At 41.7% G+C, this 20,845-nt stretch overlaps 2 protein-coding genes across 4 annotated transcripts in view; one reads left to right on the top strand and one right to left on the bottom strand.

Annotated features, from left to right (window-relative positions):
• Nucleotides 1–1,890, bottom strand: part of itpr2 (inositol 1,4,5-trisphosphate receptor, type 2) — a 165,432-nt gene extending 163,542 nt beyond the window's left edge. For all 3 annotated transcript variants that reach the window (XM_088922826.1, XM_088922825.1, XM_088922824.1), the window contains exon 1: nt 1,494–1,890. In XM_088922826.1, coding sequence (XP_088778952.1) covers nt 1,494–1,585 — 92 coding nt within the window. In that variant the 5' untranslated portion in view covers nt 1,586–1,890. The remainder of the gene's footprint in view (nt 1–1,493) is intronic.
• LOC148829901 (dystroglycan 1-like) lies at nt 1,828–20,753 on the top strand. The gene is made up of 6 exons (XM_088922631.1): nt 1,828–2,015; nt 11,032–11,170; nt 12,990–13,231; nt 15,575–16,098; nt 18,003–18,167; nt 19,588–20,753. The coding sequence occupies exons 1-6, from the start codon at nt 1,828–1,830 to the stop codon at nt 20,751–20,753; spliced, it is 2,424 nt and encodes an 807-aa protein (XP_088778757.1).
• Nucleotides 20,754–20,845: the final 92 nt, after the last annotated feature.

Genomic DNA, 20,845 nt, shown 5'->3' on the forward strand with positions numbered 1-20,845 from the left:
GGAGCCAACTGGGATTGAGATTCCTCGACCGGCAGTGCAGATCAGGGGCAGATTCTGGATTTATCAGCTAGGTCTCTCTGCTCCACCAACAACATCCCAGGCTGAGCAAGTGTGCAGTGAACGTCCTGCCCATCACTGCGACGCTTGTGGCATGGGGAGAGAACAATGGCTTCATGGTCATAGGTTAGGGGGAGAGACAGAAGGGACCCCCCCCCCCCCTGCACCCTCTCAATCTCGCAGTGTGGGTACAGGAGTTGTTACTGTACACTAAATCAAAGACAACTGGCTACTCCAGACTGGGCGAGTCATAAACCATAATTGGTTTAAATAAGCTCATTTAAAAAAAAAAATTAAAAACAACTCAGAAAACACCTCCTCTGTGATAAATAGAGTAAAACCCCTAACACTGTCTACTTGCAAAATCGGACATGCATCATTTATTGTCATCTAACGATGGACTCAAATTTGTTTTTGTTCCGTTAAGCGCTTTGAGAAGCCACTTTTAAAGGTGCTATATAAAATAAAGTAATATTATTTTAGCATTATAATAATTTCTAGACACTGCGGTCTTCCACAACCTAAATTCAATTGTCAATTCTGAAAACATAACTACTGAGCTCAAGAGTTCAAACAATGTATTGTAATTATCTTCTTCCTTCTCTTACTCCAACACTGTTTCACTGACTAATTAGCTGGTTAAAGTGTGTCTGTCATTATGTTGGAGTGTGCTGTAAAACAAATGTCCCCATTGCTGGAAAGCTGGCATTGAATTAAGAATCAGATGAGGAGTTCATTTCCCAAACGCTGACTACCACATTTTCTGCTGTGAAATCAAAATGTAAGAAATGTTCAAGTTTAAGATGCGTGTTAAAGTTTGAAAAGGTAGACCATGCATTGACAGTCACAAGGAATTGAGTGTTTAGACACACGTACTGTAAGTCATTCATAATTCCTAAAATGACATCTTGTGAAACAATATATTGGTGAATACAGAAACTGAAATCTAGTACAAACATCTTATTGCGAACTATAAAAATACGCAAATCGTCTCGGAACTCTAGAAAGTCCGAAGGCCCACTGAAGAGTTAATATCGCGCATTGGTTTATGCAAAAATAGTCGTTTACATGGAGAGCAGTTACATTAACAACCAGTTTTGCATTACAATTTAAAGTAATCTGATATAATGGAATACTAATAATCTACAGCCGTTTTACCCCCCCCAAAACACTTAAGCAATTCCTTCTTTCATTGCATGAGCTCCAGGCCTTTTCGACAACTTTTAAATTACTTCCTACTTTTCGGCCCAATGACATGAGAAAGTGTTCCGAGTTCACTACAATGTTAAATGATAGTCTTCTCAACATTAACATCATATCTATCATAACCTCACAGAACATGTGACAAACGCTACACCGTGCGATTCATAATTTAACTTTATAGCTCATTATATTCCTTGCAATGCATAGAATAATTCTGCACAGCAAATACGTACCCCAAAGTGCTAATAAAGCCATTGACTGTGCCTTCCGCGTAGAGGGAGACAATATCTCCAATGTGAAGAAAGCTGGATCTGTGCTCAGACATTTTAGTTCATTTTTTTTTATCCTTTCTGAAGTCGAGATCAATACTGTTTTTGAAATTCCCTGCTCGTGCTCTCGCGGATAATCGTGCAACGCTACGCAACCATTAGGTGTCCACAGAGGAACGGTGCAAACTGCCTTCGGAAAAGTGCCGCAGTTCTTTTTCCTCTTTTTACTTTATCCGATGCAGAAGCGACACAGCTCCACAACCAGAAACCATCTTCACTGCATGCCAGCGCTCCGACAATGTCTGACTTTGAGAAGTTGTTTCAGCCTGTATCAGTGCAGACCATACCCCCTGCTTCTTCCTGTGGCAGCCGAGTTTGGTCTCTTTCACATTCACGGCGGGGAGGAGACTTGACTGATGCCAGCGGTAAAGACCCTATCAATGCAATGAAGGAAGTGATAGCAAACTGCTGCGGAATGTTGCTTAGGTGAGTAGGCTGTCACCTGCTAATGCTACTAAACTGTAGCACAGGCACAAATGCCTGAACTGAAGAAACAAAAGAGGAGACCAGAAAAATCAAGATCGATACAAAGTTTCAAAACCCAGGACACGTGATGTGCCTTCCTTACCCGCTGAATATGCACGTACTGTCTTACTAGGCACACCTGGAAAGAAGCACTATTAATAATAAGAATTGCTTACACTTACATAGCGCTTTTCTCCACTCAAAGGGCTACACAGGTAATGGGGACCCCCCCCCCTCCACCACCACCAATGCGCAGCCCCACCTATTAGCACTGAACTGTGGATGTTAAGTTGTTATTATAGCGAATTTGTCAAGAACAGGCGTGTTTGTACTGCAGCTGTCGTGAATCTGGTAGAACCAGGCTTGGCAGCTGTCCCCTGACCATTTAGGTGAGCTTGGATCGATTGTAAGTTGAACTAGTGCATTTCCTTTTTTTGGGGGGGGGGGGGGTCAATTTTTATTCTCTTTTTTGGTATGATAAATAAACCAAAAAGTTCCTAAAACAAATGACAAAAACATAAAAAAGAGAAGTTACAAAAAAAGCTTCCAAATTTCCATAAAGTGCAGATTGACTTGAATATAAAAAAATAAAAAAAACACACGTCTTCTTTTTTTCCCAGATTGTTGTCAAACATTTTAGAACACAAACATTGAAAAACACAACAAAATGAAAGGCGGAAAACAGATCGGAGAATAGGGGACTAGTGAGGCAGTAAATGAATCATTGCATCCGTCCAGTCTGACACAGCGAACTGTAGTTTAGCTGTACTTGTATCTAATAGGCCAAGACATCCAGTAAAAGGATGCAACAGACAGGATGAATCGGAGGTATTTCAAGCACCACTGCTCCCCGGAGTTAGACCCAGAAATAAAAGACATCGTACTTGAAGACTGAGAGTTGTCAAAGTGTAGGAGGTGTCTGGAGTCAGATTGGTGAATGAAGAGTCAAGCAGAGAAAAGATGTAACAGCAGATTAGTCAGTTAAGTAATTTGTCCAGAGAACAGCAACCAGAGGCATTCTTGGGCTTGTCCATACACTGACAGGCAGAACAAACTAAGAACCTTTTAAGTCTTAAACAGAACAAACTACAAGTGGACCTGATATACAGTAAATATTCAAAATACTCAAAGGTGTGGACACAGGTGGGCTTTTCTGGACACTCCACTCAAAGCGCTTTACAGGTAATGGGGACTCCCCACCACCACCACCAATGTGCAGCTCCATCTGGACGATGCGACAGCAGCCATAGTGCCCCAGTACACTCGCCACACACCAGCTATCACTTGGGAGCAGAACAGAGTGATGAAGCCAATTCACAGATGAGGATTATTAGGAGGCCATGATTGGTAAAAGCCAGGGGGAAATCTAGCCAGGACACCGGGGTGACACCCCTACTCTTTTCGAGAAACGCCCTGGAATTTCTAATGACCGCAGAGAGTCAGGACCTCAGTTTTGTCTTATCTAAAGAACGGCACCTACTGTAGATAGGTTTCAGAGGGTTTTTGGCCCGAAAGTGGGTTGGTTCTGAGCAGGGGAGGTAAGTCAGATCATTGGGTGGAGAGGGAGGTTGGGGAACTTCAACTGAGGTTAAGAGCTCAGGTCTTGTTGGGCTAATGTGAGATAGTAGCCCACAGTGGAAATACATCCTAGTGCCGTAATGTTAGCTGCTAGAATAAATAGAAGACTGAGACATGAAGGTGTAAAATAGTAATAGACGCAGTCAGGTCTGCTATTAAGGTAATTAAGATGGTAGAGCAGACCTGCCCAAACGGGATCAACCAAGAATGGTTACTGTAACTATGGAGGCTACTGGGAACAGACTAGGATTCCTTTTATCCCTCGAGGGGTCAGTTAACAACATCAGGTAATGAGTCCTGGAGGGGATGCATTATCCCTGAAAGGGGCAAGACAACTCAATTCAGTTATCAGTGTGAAAATCACCCAGTTCTAAATCCCAAAGGGGATTTTATTGATTCCCCCATAGGGGAATAGTTAGATTGTAGTTATTCATCGGGGGAACGTGAAGCTCAAAGGTTATAAACTCCAGTGAGAGTTTGAGTTGAGAGAAGGTTAGGTTTTTTCGGTATTGCACTCGAGAGGAGTGTGGCTGTAATATCTTGGGGATAGACAGGCTGGATAGGAGATATTGCCCAGAAGTGAGAGGTAAACACCAAACTAATCACAGAGGAGGTTAAAACAGTGGGCTAGAGACAGACAGGAAGATTGTCTTAGTATACCAAGAGGCTGCGAAACAACATTAGATACTGAGTGAGGAAGTCCACGAGCAAAGGGATCACAGATCTTAAATTGTATTTTAAATCTTTTTACAATTTCTAACATAATTCAATGTGATTGAATGAAAGAGATTACTTAGAGGACATGCTATTTTTATTTTCTGATTTCACCAAAATGGCCTCCTCTCATTTGCAACCAACAGTATCTGGCCTGAAAAGAGCTCTTTATGGTTGAAGTTGACCTCTGATCAGGCATGAAGCTGGACAACTGGTTGTGTCAACTGCTTGTGATTCACCAAGAAGTTAAAGTATGCAAAGGGTTACATTGAGTCATACGCTTAATTGTGGAGGTGTCATTCAAAGTAAAAGAATGGACATACAGTATAACTGGTTATGCTTGCTTTGGTGTTGTTTTAGATGAATAAGAGCTGAGGTCAAGAGGTTTAATGCACAGTGATGGAATGATTACAGGAATGATTTTTACATTAGAAGCATTATCTAGGTTCCCCTTTACACATTTTTTACATTCTTTGTCTTTTTCAATATTCTTTAATCAGAGCCTTCTTTCATTTTTGCTTCTGTGTACCAGTTCCACTTCAAAATCTTACAGTTGTTTTTTTTCTTGTATTGCATGTATGATCTACTGCAAATATAAACACTTACTCTACTGATTGTTGAAGAAGACAGAAGAAGATGATTCCCGACCCACTAAATTGACAGGCTACTAACACAAACAGAAATAAAATAATTTTACAAAATGATATCAATTTATTTTCTTTTGGTTTATTTTTTGGTTATAAACAAGGATTGTACCTGTCGCAAATGGACCTAGCAGTTAGTCCAGTAATTTACTGTTGTAAAAAGTTTTCCTAGTTCAAACTTCCCGATTGTGGATAAAATATATGAGATCACTACCACTGGGAAAAAATAAGATATTACTAACTGACCAGGCTGTTCATCGTGTGGGTGTATCTGTGTGAGTATCTTGGTGTATAAGTGAGTGTATCAGTATAACCAGCTTTTTCACCAGGTGAGTGTAACAGTGTAACCAAATTGTTCACCAGCTGGGTTAATCTGTGTAACCAGCTTGTTCTCTGGGTTTGTGTAGTGGTGTGACTGGCTTGTTCACCAGGTGGGTGTATCATTATAACCAGCTTGTTCACCAGGTGGGTGTATCAGTATAACCAGCTTGTTCAGCAGGTGAATGTATTTGTGTGAGATCTTTTTCACCAGATGGGTGTATCATAACATGTGAGATGAGGTGACTGAGTTATCCAATTTTTCTGCAGAATTTATCACTAGGAAATATCCTAAATTATTAATGGATAATTTAAGTCAATGGATGCCACAGCTTCTAGTAAGAATCCATGTGTACTTATGCACCATGAGACCAAAGTTTCTTAATATAACATTTATCTGTTTCATGTTCTGACACTCATTTATTTACAGGCTGCAGTGCCTGTGTTCGAAAAGTAGCCTTCTTTAGCCACACAGCAAATAAATATTACTGGGGTGCATGAAAAACAAAAAAAAAATGCTGTCCAGTTGCTAAAGATTCTGATTTTTGCAATTGTATATTATTGTGAGGTGGATGCCAAACAATCACAGTCAACAAGATATTTAGAGGGAGGGAGATGATTAAAATAAAAATGTAACTTACACTTGCAGTATGTTTCATTTCACTGGTACTCAAAAGGCTAGACCAGCTTGTATGTTGAGCTGTGAACACTGGACAGGACAAAAATGACAATCCCTCTTCCTTTCAACTGTGTACAGTATTTCACAGTGTTATTGTGTTTCCGTGATTAGATTTTTATTTTTATTTTTAGCAGAACACCTGTCAGGTCTACTCCCTTGTTGATTGCCAATTGTTTTAACATTTAACACTATGGGAAACAGTGTTAAGTGACTCAGAAATCTAAAAGCTGTTTTTAAAGGACCAAGGCCATGCAGAGGAAGAAAGTGACATCACAAGGTCTCAGTATAAATAGCGTGGGTCCATTGTATATTCTACACTTAACTTTAATTTCCTTTGCAGATGTTTTGCGTATTACTGTATTATTACTATATAATAGAATATTATCACTAATTAGATATCCACCCTTCTCCTGTACACATCCAACCTAATAGTGTCTATTGATAAATGTACACGTCACAGTGCCTTATGCTTCACTTTACCAGAAGAATCCATTGCCTAACTGTGTGTTTCACATCATGAGAAACCTTTGCCTGTCATTTCTGCAGATTAGACTTCCTGCCTTTACCATTATCATTAGACTGTCATGAGTGTCTTCAGTAGAATGTATTTAAAATAAGATGTATTTAGGGGTTCTAAAGCAAATATATAACTATAATTCATTTCACAAAAATTTTGATTATGTGGTATTCATTTAAAGTAGTGTATTCCTTTACTCCAAAAGGCTGCTTTTGAGATTCAAGCAAAAAGAAACAGTTTGAATATGAAATATGAAATTTCCACATACTGTATTTACATCAATATTATTCTCCTTATAGACCAATAACAATTGTACACTTCTTTATTTCTTTGAGGTTTTGCCCTTGAAACATAGGTCTAAATAAAAAAAGCATCAATTTAAATGTGTTTTACTGTGTTGTACTGATCTTGTGATTATGTGTTAAATAAGAATCATTTCTAGAACCATCGTGCCTTAAAATATGCAGAACAGTTATAGTTTAAAAATTAAATACCAGTTTTTGTGTTTTGCAAATAATTAATGAATTACTTACAGAATTTACATGAATTAATTACTTTCTCTTATTGAGAAAATGCTTGTGAACTCCCTGCATTATTTGCATGTTTTAGACCTAAAACATACTTACATCTTACGTCTGTGAAATTTTAAAAAAAGATAACCTGATTAAATTTATCACACAGTAACATAAGAAACATCTGGAGTATTTAATTAACAGTATTATCCAACAGTAAATATCTTCATGTGAAGATGTATTGAATATGCACTGTTAGAGTGACTGGTGGCACCTCCTTGAGCAGCAATGACTTCAACTAGACGTTTCCTGCCACTGTTTCCTCCATCAGTTTCTTACATAGGCCTTTAGGAAATGTAGCCCATTTCTCCTTACAGAACTGCTTGAAGTCCGTGATATTTGTGGGCTGCCTTGCATGAACAGCTCACTTTAGGTCCTGCCGTAACATTTCAGTGGGGCTCAGGTCTGGACTTTGACTTGGTCAATCCAAAATGCAGGATTTATTTTTCTTCAGCCGTTCTTTAGTAGATCTGCTTGCATGTTTAGAATGTGTTCTTGCTGCAGGACCCACTTTCAGCACATCTTCCTCTACATCTTATGGCCAGCAGCCATATCACCCTACAACTCACAGCTGGCAGCCCACTGAAGCCCAGCAGGTGTGAGCCTGGTCAGTACCTGGATGGGAGACCTCCTGGGAAAAACTAAGGTTGCTGCTGGAAGAGGTGTTAGTGGGGCCAGCAGGGGGTTCTAGGACTGTGGGTCCTAATGCCCCAGTATAGTAACGGGGACACTATAAGGTAAACAGGCTCCATCTTTCGGATGAGATGTAAAACCGAGGTCCTGACTCTCTGTGGAGAGTTCATTAAAAATCCCAGGGCATTTCTCGAGAAGGGTAGGGGTGTAACCCCGGCGTCCTGGCCAAATTTCCCATTGGCCCTTACCAATCATGGCCTCCTAATAATCCCCATCTATAAATTGGCTTCATTACTCTGCTCTCCTCCCCACTAATAGCTGATGTGTGGTGAGCGTTCTGGCGCACTATGGCTGCCGTCACATCATCCAGGTGGGGCTGCACATTGGTGGTGGTGGAGGGGAGTCTCCATTACCTGTAAAGCGCTTTGAGTGGAGTGTCCAGAAAAGCGCTATATAAGTGTAAGTAATTATTATTAATTATTATTACATATACAGTAGATGGGCTGAGATTACCCTCTGAAATCTGCTGATAGGAGCAGCTAATTCATGGTTCTGTCAATGATGACAGTTGTCTGGGCCATAAGACAGCAAAGCAGCCCCAAATGATGATACTCCCAATACTATACTTCTCAGTTCAGATGAGATTCCTCTGTTGGAAGGCAGTGTTTGCTTTTCTCCCCCCAAAAATGTTTATAATTGTGGACAAAAAGTACAAACTTTGACTTGTCTGTCCAGAGAACATTCTTACAATACACGTGTAGATTGTCCAGGTGTTCTTTTGTAAACTTGAGATGTTCTTTTTAGAGAGCAAGGATTTCTTCCTGGCTCTGGCTATCCTCCCATGAAAACCATTCCTGTTCAGTCTTTTCCTGATGGTTGAGGAATGAACACTGACATTAAATCATTAGGCCACTGCAGATCCTTAAATTACTCTGGGGTTCTTGACTTCTGCATGACTTTCTTGGTTGGTCTTGGTAGAGTCGTCATGGCATTGCATATTTTTCAGTTGTAGACTACAGTACCTGTCTAGCTATGCCTGGAGCCCCAAATTTTTAGAAATGGTTGTGTAACCCTCTCCAGACATTCGAGCATCAACTAGTCCTTTACTGAAGTCTCCTAAAATCTTCTTTTGACCATGGCATGATTTATTTCCATCGTTTTTACTACAGTACTTCAATCAACAATTGCATCTCAATAAACACATAAGTTGGTGAATAAAAAACTTTTGGTTATTTAAGAAGTCTGATATTAACAAGGATATCATGATAAGAAACTGTAATTCTCATAATTATTTTGACGACTCTGAAACGTTTCCTTAGCACTGTAAATCTATTTCCTAGTCATGGCTTTCATTGTCAAAATATTCCTTACAAGCCAGTTTATTGATAAGAGTAATGTATCTTTGGTTAGTGGTAATAATGCCAACAGTTGTGTCATTTCCTGCTTTCTGATGTTGGTAAGAGAACACCACTGAAGTCTTATCACGAGGACCTCAAACTGTGAATTTTAAAAGTAATCTCTCATTCACAGACTTGCCTTTTCCAAGCCATGCACTATTATTCCCTCAGTTTTTTTACTCACTTTTTTTTGTAAGTTCTCACTTCTGAAAATTTGTCTCCAGATCCTAAGGCAACCCTAAATACACTTCACTGTTTCTGAATTTCATTACTTAAAAAATATTTTGTCTGTTAGTTGCCAACAGAGTATTGACCTGAGTCTGAAGTTTTTCAGTTTCAAAGTAAATCCAACAAACAGAATGCAAAGAGGCGGAATTCGCGCTGACACTAGATTCCTACGTTTTTACATATAATTGGGTTGTAATACTCCAGTATATTCAGTATTCACCATGACATAGTGATGGTATCATGTGGGGTAAAGGATTACTTAGTGTTCATACTTAGTGAAAACAGCAAGCTCTGACATCTTCTTGGAATAAACATTTATGGTCTTAATAAATGCTTAACACCCAATTACAAGACCACAAAAAGCACATTTTTTTAATATAGAGAAGTACTTTAGTCATTATGCAGAACAGAGTCATTATACAGAGATGGACTAAGATAAAAACAGATTTTAGTGTATGCCTTAATGGCACCACCTAATGGGCAAAGGAAGAGAACAAACGTTTTTAAACTTTTAAATGACAAATTACTAGTTTCACAATTCTACTCAATTACTGAGTTCCCAAATAGCATGTCAAATAATCATTAAGAGTAATAAAAGTCTCTTTAAAAATAGGTAATTTATACTCAAATTCCACTGTAATACATTTAAATAAATATTAAACATACACTTTATCTTTTAAATTAACGTTTAAGTGGACTTCATCTTTCATCTGTAAAATTTCAATCTGTTTCTTTGTGTAATGAGGCAGTACAGAGAGTCGTTCTCTCATTCTGATAAAAGGAGGCTGCAATGATGAATTTCCTTTTGACATTTCTCCACTACAGAGATTTCATGGTATAAAAGTACAGTGACATCTTACTATAATATAAACTAACATTTTCCCATTGGTTTTATAATCATTCACAGCGTGGTAGAGATGTTCTACCACCTTTTACGTATTTAGTCCCACCAAAAGAACATCTAGATTCTAAATACATTAGTAAAGAATTAGGAAGAACTGGACCCTAGAAAAATTACCGGCAGCAGAGAGCTATGGGCTCCTCTGTTTACACTGCACATCTGTCAGATACTGAGGTGGTTTGTTACAGGAGCCCTCAGAAGGCCCCAAAGCATTCTCGGTTTCCAAGCAACACAGCAAACCTGGTGACGGGAGACACAAAGACAGAGACCTGTCCATAAAGAACAAAGGCGCAGAGATGCAGAAAGGAGCATGTTTTATGTATTTGTACTATAGCAGTAAATGACTACTGTGGTTGCAGTTTAAATGTCGATTTGTGGAGTTTTTTTCCCTAGCAACAGGAAGAGATCAAATTCTGCCGACAGCTGCCCCGTGTGTCATTGGTTTAACACATTCTGGGATACCATCAGCTCTAGATCCTTTGATGGTTTTTCATTCATTCAAGCCGAAGTGGTGAGGAGAACATTTTTTTGGGTCAATTTTTCTTTCTCCTTTTAAACATGCGCAAGATTGACGGTTATGTCAACCGCACAGCGGAGATGATACTTTAGATGTGTACGAGGTCAGTTGCCGGGAGGCTGTTGCATCACCTCTCTGTCTTTGTGGATGCAGTTCGAGCAGATTCCTTCGTTTGCGAGGTGGTGGGTTAATGGCTAGGCTACGCCCTTCCAGGGCTCCTCTGTCTTCACTCAGGCCAGTGCTTTTGGAGACTTTCTTCTGGTCTTGTTTGATGTGCAGCCACCTCACGGTAGGACCACGCAGCTGCAACTCAGTCAGGGTGTACAGAGGGATTCCTGACAAAGAGGTCGACGCAGGGACTGTGTTCTTTCACCCTATCCCCCCTGTTGCTTTCCACGGGCCCGTTAAAGACTATGAGGTAAGTAAGTGTCTATTTTGTGTTTGTGTTCTGTAGTTATCGCTCAGCCAGCCAGTGGTCTCTCGCCTGAGTTCATGCTAATCAGCCACATTCGTTTACACTACGGGGTCAGACAGCAGGGTGGTTCAGCTTACAAGATCAGTTGTGAAGAACATAAGACATATTCCAAACAAGAGGAGGCCACGTGGGCCAGCCTAGCCTGTTTGGTAGTTAGTAGTTAAATGATAAAAGCATCATCCAATTGTTTCTTGAAAACAGCCAGGGCATCAAATTCAACAACGTGACAGGGTAGCTTGTTCCACATTCTCACTGCCCTTTGGGTAAAAGAGTGCTTCATGTTCTCAGCTCTACACAGTATCCACTTGTGTCCTTTGGCTTGTCTTTCACTGTTCGTTCTCAACAAAACCCAGGGCTTTTCTCAAAAGGAGTGGTGGTGTTACCCCGGCGTCCTGGCCAAATCTGACCCCTTGCTTTTACCAATCATGGCTTCCTAATATTACCCATCTATGATTGGGCCTCATCACTTTGAGCTTCTCCCCACTGATAGCTGGTGTGTGGTGAGTGTTCTGGCGCACCCTGGCTGCCATCTCATCATCCAGGTGGGGCTGCACACTGGTGGTGGTGGAGGGGAGTCCCCATTACCTGTAAAGCTCTTTCAGTGGATTATCCAGAAATGTGCTATGTAAGTGTGAGGAATCATTATTAATAATTAAATCTGCTGGGCTGATTTTGCCAAAGCCTCTTAAGATTTGGAATTCTGTATCTGTTCTGCTCAGTCTTCTCTGTTCAAGATCTTAAAGATTCTGTTTTTCAGCCTGTGAGTGTAGGACATTCCAAGGCAATAATTACAAAATATTTACACCATATTCTAAATGAGGCCTTACCAATGCATTATACAACTTTTAAACATCCGTGTTTAAGGCTAGACAAAGTTAATCTGGTGAATATCTCTTATGTATCATAGTGTACTTTACAAAGGTGTGTAAACTTCTGTATATTGGTATTTATTGAAAAAGTAAGTGTAAAGGTACAGTATAAACCACAAACGCACAAGACCAGTGCCTCTAAGTGGAGGAGGTGGGATGTATCTATACTAACTTCCTCTCTCTTTGATATACAGTAGTCCATAATAGTTATAGTCCCAATTCTACAAAAGAAATGTGATATATATATGTGATATAATTATTATAAATAATTTATTACTGTAGGCAGAACTATAAATGGCAGACCTTTTAATGTTTATTAACATGCAGGACTATGTAAACTATGCAGTTGCTATGTAAACTTGTTTGCAGTTGCACTTCCAAATTCCTCCAAAGAAAAAAACTGAGATTTCTGCAGTGTTTCAGCTGAGAATTGAGAAGGCTTAACTCTTCAATTCAATTCAATGTATTTTTATAAAGCGCCTTTCACAACAAGGTTGCCCCAACTACAACATAAAAAGTGCTTTGCTTTTCACCAGCCCCAGAATAGTGGACTGTCCTCCATGTGAACCGATCTGCCTTTGTTTGTATGATATACTGTATTTCTCAAATCATTCAGGTGTGTTTTACTATGCTTGTTATTGGTTAGTGAGTCATGTCTTAAAAGTCTCATCGAAGCAGCAGCACCATAGTACAGAGGCCTTTTTAAAAGGGAATTTTTAATGGGTTGCTTGGATGAACCGCTTTGCTTGCCAGGATAGGACCCAGCTCCCCCACGACCCTGAACTGGATGAAGATGTTACAAGACAGATGAATGAATGGACGGATGGATGGGGTTGCTCAGAGTGTAAATGTGGCCTGAGAGACCTGTACTGTCAATGACTCTTCACTCACAGGTCTCCCTAGCTGGCACCATCAATAAATTGCCAAGGTGGCTGGACTACAACCCCCAGACTCAGAGCCTGCAGGGCCTGGCGGTCAGCGAGGAGAGAGGGGACTACACCATCGCTGTGACTGCAGTGGGCCACTGCCGACAGGAGCCCTCTCCTTCCACACATTTTCACCTCCACGTTCTCAATGGCACTCACAGTCTCAAAGCCCGCTCCCTCAGGAGGCACGGCCGGCGAAATCAACATGCGTAAGAGCGTTTCTTTGCAGTGTTCACGCGTTAGCACATGGGCGGTAGCTCTGGCTGTTGAAGCTGCGTTCCTTCGAAGCAGAGCTAAACCTGGGGGTGATTTACAACCTTTGATTTACAATTCTACAATACAATAATACAATAAATTCTCTTGCCAAGCTATGATATTATTTAATAAGAGCTCTGCATACCATGAGAAAAACAGTTTTTGCTGACAAAAACACATAGGAAATTATGTCCGGTACAATAATTGAATCCCCCACATTAACCCCCTGCGTTTCAAAAAACGGGCAGCTTACAGATGCATTGTTATGAACTGAATTTACAAATGTGCACTGAATTGTAACACTGTAATAAACCTTACACGTTAATAAAATTCTTCTATCCATTATCAGAAAGAAAACGGACCTTGTTATGGGGACACAGACACTATCCCAAGAGAGTAGGGCAAAAGTGATACTGCACACAGGACAGGACGCCAGTCTGTCACAGGGCTCTCTCATTCTAGTATACATATACTGTAATATAGAGGCACCAATTAAAATAGCCCGCATGTCTTTGAAAGCTGGGTGGAAAATAAAGCACCTGGCAAAAACACAGATGAGGAAAGACAAATTAGGCTAACAACAACTGCTGTGTTTTTTCATGTACTACGTTTAAGACAGACTTTAAACATTGCAGTCTAAACACTGCACATATGCTGAGCATCAAAAGAAACATTGTTTATACTGTACCTGCAACAAATTCAAAAACCTCTTATCAGGAAGGTGACAAACTCTTTTTTGCAGAAGCTACCCTGACATTTGATTGGACAGACAAGTCGTAGGTGCATTCATTATACTGTTTCATATCTCCAAACTGGTGGTCTACTGTTGAAATTCACAAGGTTCTAGGGTGTGTTAAACCACTGGAAGCAGTACAAGCTGTACATCTGTGACACCTGCTTTACACCACGTTGCAGATGCAGTCTTGTGGGATTCTGTGCCATTGCTCTAGTAGACCCTGGACAAGCATGTCACGGACTCCCAGGTGTCTCATGTCATCCAGCCCAACCAGCTGTTCCCACAGTTGTTCAGTGGGAAATAAGTCTGGTGATTAGAGTGTCCCCAGCATGGCTGTCCTCCTCTCAGCTTTGCAAGAAAGTTGGTGTGGCACAAACAGCCTGAGGGTGTCCATTGTCCTGCTGGAAAGTTGTTGCCTCTGGATGAGTCCTCTGGAAAGGCATCAGGTGATTCCCAGGACTTGGTCAATGTGGGATTATCCAGTCAGGCTGCCATGAATAACTACAAGTGGGGCTCTGTATTGACCAGAAACTCCTGCTTCAGTCATCTCATCTGACCCCTCCCCGCCCACTGACTGGTCTTTTGTATGTCATCAGTGTATTGGGCTGCTCATCTATGCCATACACTCACTGTGGTGATTGATCACCAAAGAGGACTTGGCTTCACTGCTTGTCAGTCCACTCGCTTTCTTTCTGTGATTTCTTCCTTGATTTTCACACGGCTTGACATTTAAAAAGTTAAAACACCTCATTATCTGTGCATAGCCTGCTCCCTCACTAATGAGGTAACTTCATGCTTAGGCAAAGTCACTCGAGTGTCTCACTATCATCAGGTCATTAAACAATTAACTAATATCCAACGGCCTTATACTTTCATTTTAAAAAACATACATATATGCAAATAACACTAGGTTTCTTTTAATGCTCAGTATTGGATCTAGCCTTCTTATATTAAAGATTTAATACATTTAGAACAGCAACAGGGTTTTAAGATTTTAATTCAGAGCTCCTACAGCTGCTTGTTTCCACAGTTGCTGTATGTCCTTGCTTGACTCCCGAGTCCTGACTCTTTGGCTTTTTCTGCTCCGTATCTTCACTGAACTGTGGTGTCTAGCTATCGGTGTTGTCTTTGTAATAAGCAAGCTCAATTAAAAACTGCTTGCAACAGAAATTAACTGAGAGAGCTGAACAACTCCCGTGAACAGGCTCCTTGTAATGCCTGAACAGTTTCTGTGAAGAAATAGCCAAGAGTTTGGCACATGCATTGCTAGGGTCTTTATGTTTCCTGAAGATGGACAGATTCACAACTGTTTCTGGAAAAAATGAACCTATAATATGCAAAAGGGAAACAGCTCTACTATCACGTACTAAATTATTACGTAATAAATTATAATAAACACACAAGATAAGTCTATTGCTACAAAATGCTGGCAAAAGAAAAAAATGACAAAAATTAAAATATTCAACTCACTATATTAAGAAGTGGTTGAGTATTAAACGTGCTACTACAATACATTTTGAAGCGTATGTGAATATATAGTATATGTATTTGTTTTAAACAGGAAAAGCTCTCAGGGATGCCCTGCAGGTGAAACAGTCACATACTCAGCTATCATCCTGCAGGCTGATGTCTTCTCCCTGAGTGCTGGCAGGCGTTTGCTCCTCGTCTCCACAATGGGGGAGTACCTGCACCTTGACCCCTTCTCCCTCAAGCTACGCTCCTTCAGGAGCCCCGCAGAGCTCCAGCTGGAGAACAGCACCCTCCTGGCAGAGGACACTGGTATCGGGGACTCCCCTGACACACACGCCGCCGTGGAAGTTTACTGGCCAGTGGGCTGTGGAGATTTTCAAATGGTTCCTGAACTAGTTCGGGTGCTGAGGTACAGCAAGGACTCAGGACATCTTTCCCATCTGCTGGCCCTCCACCTGACAGGCTGGAGGGTTTTCACCCGGGGAGGAGGCGGGTCTCAACACAGGAGGAGGGAGCGTCGACAACTCATTAATACCCCTACCCCAGTGATGACACCAGTCGCACCTACCTATGTTTCAGCAACCCTTCCCATGAACCCCAGTTATTCCTACATGGGTATGACCGCAATTTCCACATATGTGCGAGACACAGAAATGATTAAAATTCAGGGTTATCCCACAGGGATTTCATCCTCCATGGGTTTAAGTGCAAGGTCATCTGAAGACAAGACAAAAGATGTTTCTTCTGCACTGAAATCAGAGCTCACTAGGCCCAATGAAGAGTTCTCTACAATGTTTCTCAGGCTCTGTCCTTCAGGTCTCTTTACTCCAGACTATTTGGCAGAAGACCTAAAGATATCAACTACAGACACGGGGCACATGACTATCGCAACACGTATAATGGTAGGCCAGAGCCAAGAAACCTCATTGCTTTCCCAGATGTCACCGCTACAGACCTCTTCTCAAACTATCCAGAGTTATTATTCATCAGCTGTGCTTTGTTCAGTCTTTCTATCATACAGCAGTATTTTAAACCTCATGGGCCTTGAATCCCAGCATGTGAAGAGCATCTCTCATCAGACAGTACTGTCACGTTCCGAAACGTCTGAATTAGTGATTGAGCCAGAGTTTAGCTCAACAGGGACACACATTAGTCCATCAATAAGTCCTTGCTTGTTGGTAAACGAAAACAGTATTTTAGAATATTTTGTAGACGACATTGCAGGTGCTGCGTCAACACCTACAGCCTCAACTGAAACACACATCCTGCTTCCAGCACAGAGCCAATCCCTGCACACGATTCTCACTAAACTAACTTCAAAACCCTTTATAAATCTTCTGACGCCACCGGCTGAGGATTCCTGGCCAATGCTGCACTCTGAAGATGTAGCAACAACATCATATCAAGTGACGTTGGGAAAGTCAACCATGTCAACCAGTAGCGTGCAGCAAAGCTGGCATACAGCAGCTTTCCAAATGCAGAGGACGTCAGTTTTGTCCAGCACTTCTTCCACAGTGTCCGTGGTTTTAGTCGCTGCCCCTGGTACACCAATGACTCAGCTTTATTACACGGACACTGATAGTATAAGCCTATTCCCTACACTTACTCGACAGGATGCTCCTGAAAGCATTCTAATGGCTCCTGACAGTGAATACCTTTTTAAGAGGACCTCTACAATACCTACAAAATCAGCTCAGTCACACCAGGACACGGAGACAATCGGTATGTACTGTAGGTTTTAACTTCTTGTTTTAAAATATTCTGTTGTCGTTCTGCATTGTATATTGCACTGAAATTCATTTGTTTTCATGTTTGGTAGGGAGTGTTTGTCGTTTCAGTCAAAACTCAGAGCTAGAGAGTCGTCTGATTCCTTTGCAGAACTGACTAACAGAGAAAGGTATACCAAAAGGTATTTGTATAAGAAAACTATTTTAAAGAGAACTATACAAAAAATGTATTTGGTCAATACATCACATCCCTGAGAAGTTCATAAAGAACATGACATGTAACTGTTTTCCATCCCCTGGTATTCTGCTGTGTTCACTGAATTCTATATTATTTATACAATCCAGGGCAAGATGCTTTCAGCCAAGGCAGCTCCAGGGAGAATCTGGTGACTTCAGAGAGTGCACACAGTGAAAGACCCCTGCAATCACCTCTCGTGTCTCGACACAGCAGTCTAGAGGCTTTGCTTACAGATGCATTGACTGTCCGAACACTAAGCATGATGCATTCGGCAATAGGGCTTGCAGAGTTTAAGGAAGATGGAATAACTGAAACTCTTGATCACTCCATGCTGCTTCTCAGCCCAGCAACAAGCTTTCCTATAATAACCGAAAGCCCTTTTCCTTTCTTGGGAGAGGTCAGCCAAGATATAGAATTACTAAAAGATTATTCAGTGGATACTATTGCATTACCCTCACAAGACGCACCTCATCTCAGATTATCCTCAGTTTTGGAACCATCCTTACTTTTACTCGCTGTAAGTTACAGTGACTTTGTTCTCTCCAAACTCTCAGATTCTGTGACAGTTCAGACGAAGGCCATGCCTCCTCCCAGCACTTCAGAGAACCCAGAATCTTGGCTGGATCTGACTCCAATACCATATCCCTCAACCCCTTCTCTTTCACCTGAAGTGGACCCACCTCAACTTGTTCAGTCAGTATCTGAAGTGACGCGGCTGTGTGAGAGGTTAGACGAAACTCCATCATTGCCGTATATTGAAATGACTTCAAGCAAACTGGTGAGATACTCCTTTCATAGCATATTAGATGATTCCAAACAGCCAGCAACCCCACAGGGAACAATTTCTTTAACAAGGACTCATAAAGAAGAACTAGAAAAGTCAGTGTTAGAAGATTTTGCTACAAAGTCCATTTGGCTACAGATGCACAGTCAAACCCCCTTATGTTGTGTCTCAATCACTCCATCTTTACCATCAGAACATATTCTGCTGACACCCAGCACTGCAGCCACCGCACCTATGGACATGTTCAGGCCCCAAAAAACTTTAGATCACTCGACGTCATTTTACACCTACCACTTCCCCAGTGTAACAACTCGGTTGAAGGAAGATGAAACAACGAACCCGGACTTGGAGTCAAGCTTGACAAAACCTGCAACCTGTGCAGAATCTTTCATTCCAGCTTTAACACCAGCTGTTGAGGTCGCTGCTCCAAGCCCTACAGAAGGAGTTTCCATCTTAACCTCTCCAACCGAAGTCCCAACATTGTATACTGCAACACGAGTCCCTGCTGTGCCAGAAACTCCAAGAACACTCCCCAGAACCTTGTCCATTTTAAATCTGGTACCCACTTCCCTGAGCCAGCAACAAATTAGCCTCGGCTTCACAAGCACATATTTCTGGCAGATCACTTCAGTAAGCAGTGTTACCCCCCCCATTAGAATACCTGTATCCAGTCAATCCAATACTCACTTCACAAGGTTTTCTCTGCCACTCAATGCTGTGCCTGCTAACGGTACACTGTTAAACCCAGGGGTGTCCAGCACTTCAATGCTCCACGTAGAAGATATAAGGCTTTCAAGCCTCCATGGATCATTTTCCTTCTCAACACTTGGTCCTGTTACCTACACCTCTGGCCAGCTTCCCTCCTTCTTGGTTTCGGAGGTTTTAGGAGAGACGACAAAAAGTTATACCTCTGTTAAGGATATTCTCTTCACAACTCAGTTGCCCTCCCTGTTACCAGGCTATGCAGGTAAAATAATTAAAACAATTTGAACCACCTGCAGTGTTTTTAAACACTGTGCATTTGTACTTCAATATAAATGTTTTACAATAAGTGCTGCCTAATTTAACTTTGTGAGTAGAATTGCTTGATTATCTCTTTATGAAAAACGGTTACTAACAACAAAAGCTTCCTTGACATTAAGACACTGTCACTTCTTTACAAAGCATTTTCTCTTTGTATCTGGGTTATAAGTTTTATCATACAGAGAGCGTACACTATTTATCAGAAATCAGAATTTAAATGATCCAATACCCAGAGTATGAATCAGGCTTGTGAAATCTACAGCTTTAAGGCTTTAGCAAGGAATAAAAAGCGATTGCATTAAAAATAAGCGTGCAGTTTTATTGTTTTTCAGATATTCCAAACATCTCGCCCATCGTTCTAAGGCCTATCAAGCCCCTGATTGCCACAATCGGGCTCCTGTTTGAGTTCAGCATACCGGCAGACACATTCTCAGATCCAGAAGATGGGACTGCAGACAACTTAACGATGAAGATCAGGCCTTCAGACGGGTCTCCCTCTGGCCCAGAGTCCTGGTTGACACTGGACCACAAACAGCGACTCCTGTCTGGTTACCCACTAGACAGTGACATGCTGTACTCACCCCAGGAACTCCTTCTTATAGCGAGGGACTCAGGTGGTCTTTCAGCTGAGCTGCCTTTTACCATAGAGCTTCGTCATCCTCTCTCCGAGCCCTGCCACACCTACACCATCAGGACTATGAACAGCTTCCACTCTTTCGTCAAAGACAGGCGGAAGATTGAACTGTTTCTCAATAAAATGGCCAAGTATTTCAATGACACAGGCAGCAGTCACATCTCCGTGTCCACCCTCCAGCCGGGTTCAACTGTAGTATCGTGGCACAATGTCACCTTGTGTCAGGAGGACAAGAAAGCTCCGAGCCTATGCCCGAAACATAAGATCCAGGGACTGCTGTCTGCAATGCAGACAACAGAGGGCGACGTGGAGCCATCCTTCGCTCAGGCCATGCTCCCAGAATTCAGGATCAGGTCAGTAGGGAACGTGACCTATGGGGGGATGTGCCTGCATGGATCTGACCTGGAGTATCCAAGCCCTACTGGTGCCATTGCCCATTCCGACAGGTATCGTTGGATACCAACCCTCGTGATCGCTTTGCTCACTGTGCTTGGCTTGTTTCTATCGCTGGTCCTGATGGCAGCCATATTCCGCTCTTGCAAAGCATGCGAGTGTATCATACGTTCCGAATCTATTTCTCTGTGGCCTTCAGACAGACCGTCCTGCTCAAGCTGCCATCTTGAACTGGACACATTAAAACCGAGGAAGCCACCTCTGTTCCTCCAGAACATTCCTCCTCCGCCTCCGCAGCTGTGTTTGAACCTGTCTCATCCACCTCAGGAACGGCTGCACAGAAGGCCCTTAACCCACACACAGAGGCCATACCAGAGGAGCACAGTGCCTTCCCAGTCTCCTCCTAGGTACCAGCTTCCACCTCCCTATGTTCTCAAAGACCAGCCACCACAGAGGAATTCCAGTCAATAAAACGCGACCCTCAGAACTAACTGTGTAACATATTATTTTGCTACACTATTCCTATGCCAGCCATAGAAAGGATTTTACTAATTTCATATTGT

The sequence above is a fragment of the Atractosteus spatula genome, chromosome 8 (genome assembly GCF_055471065.1).
Source record: "Atractosteus spatula isolate fAtrSpa1 chromosome 8, fAtrSpa1.hap1, whole genome shotgun sequence".
In the NCBI taxonomy this organism is placed as follows: Eukaryota; Metazoa; Chordata; class Actinopteri; order Semionotiformes; family Lepisosteidae; genus Atractosteus; species Atractosteus spatula.

Coding starts and splice junctions, on each gene's coding strand:
- LOC148829901 (XM_088922631.1), top strand. CDS start 1,828: ATGTCTGACTTTGAGAAGTTGTTTCAGCCTGTATCAGTGCAGACCATA. Junction 2,016..11,031: donor TGCTGCGGAATGTTGCTTAG/GTGAGTAGGCTG, acceptor TTTGATGTGCAG/CCACCTCACGGTAGGACCAC. Junction 16,099..18,002: donor CCCCAGTTATTCCTACATGG/GTATGACCGCAA, acceptor CCAAACTCTCAG/ATTCTGTGACAGTTCAGACG.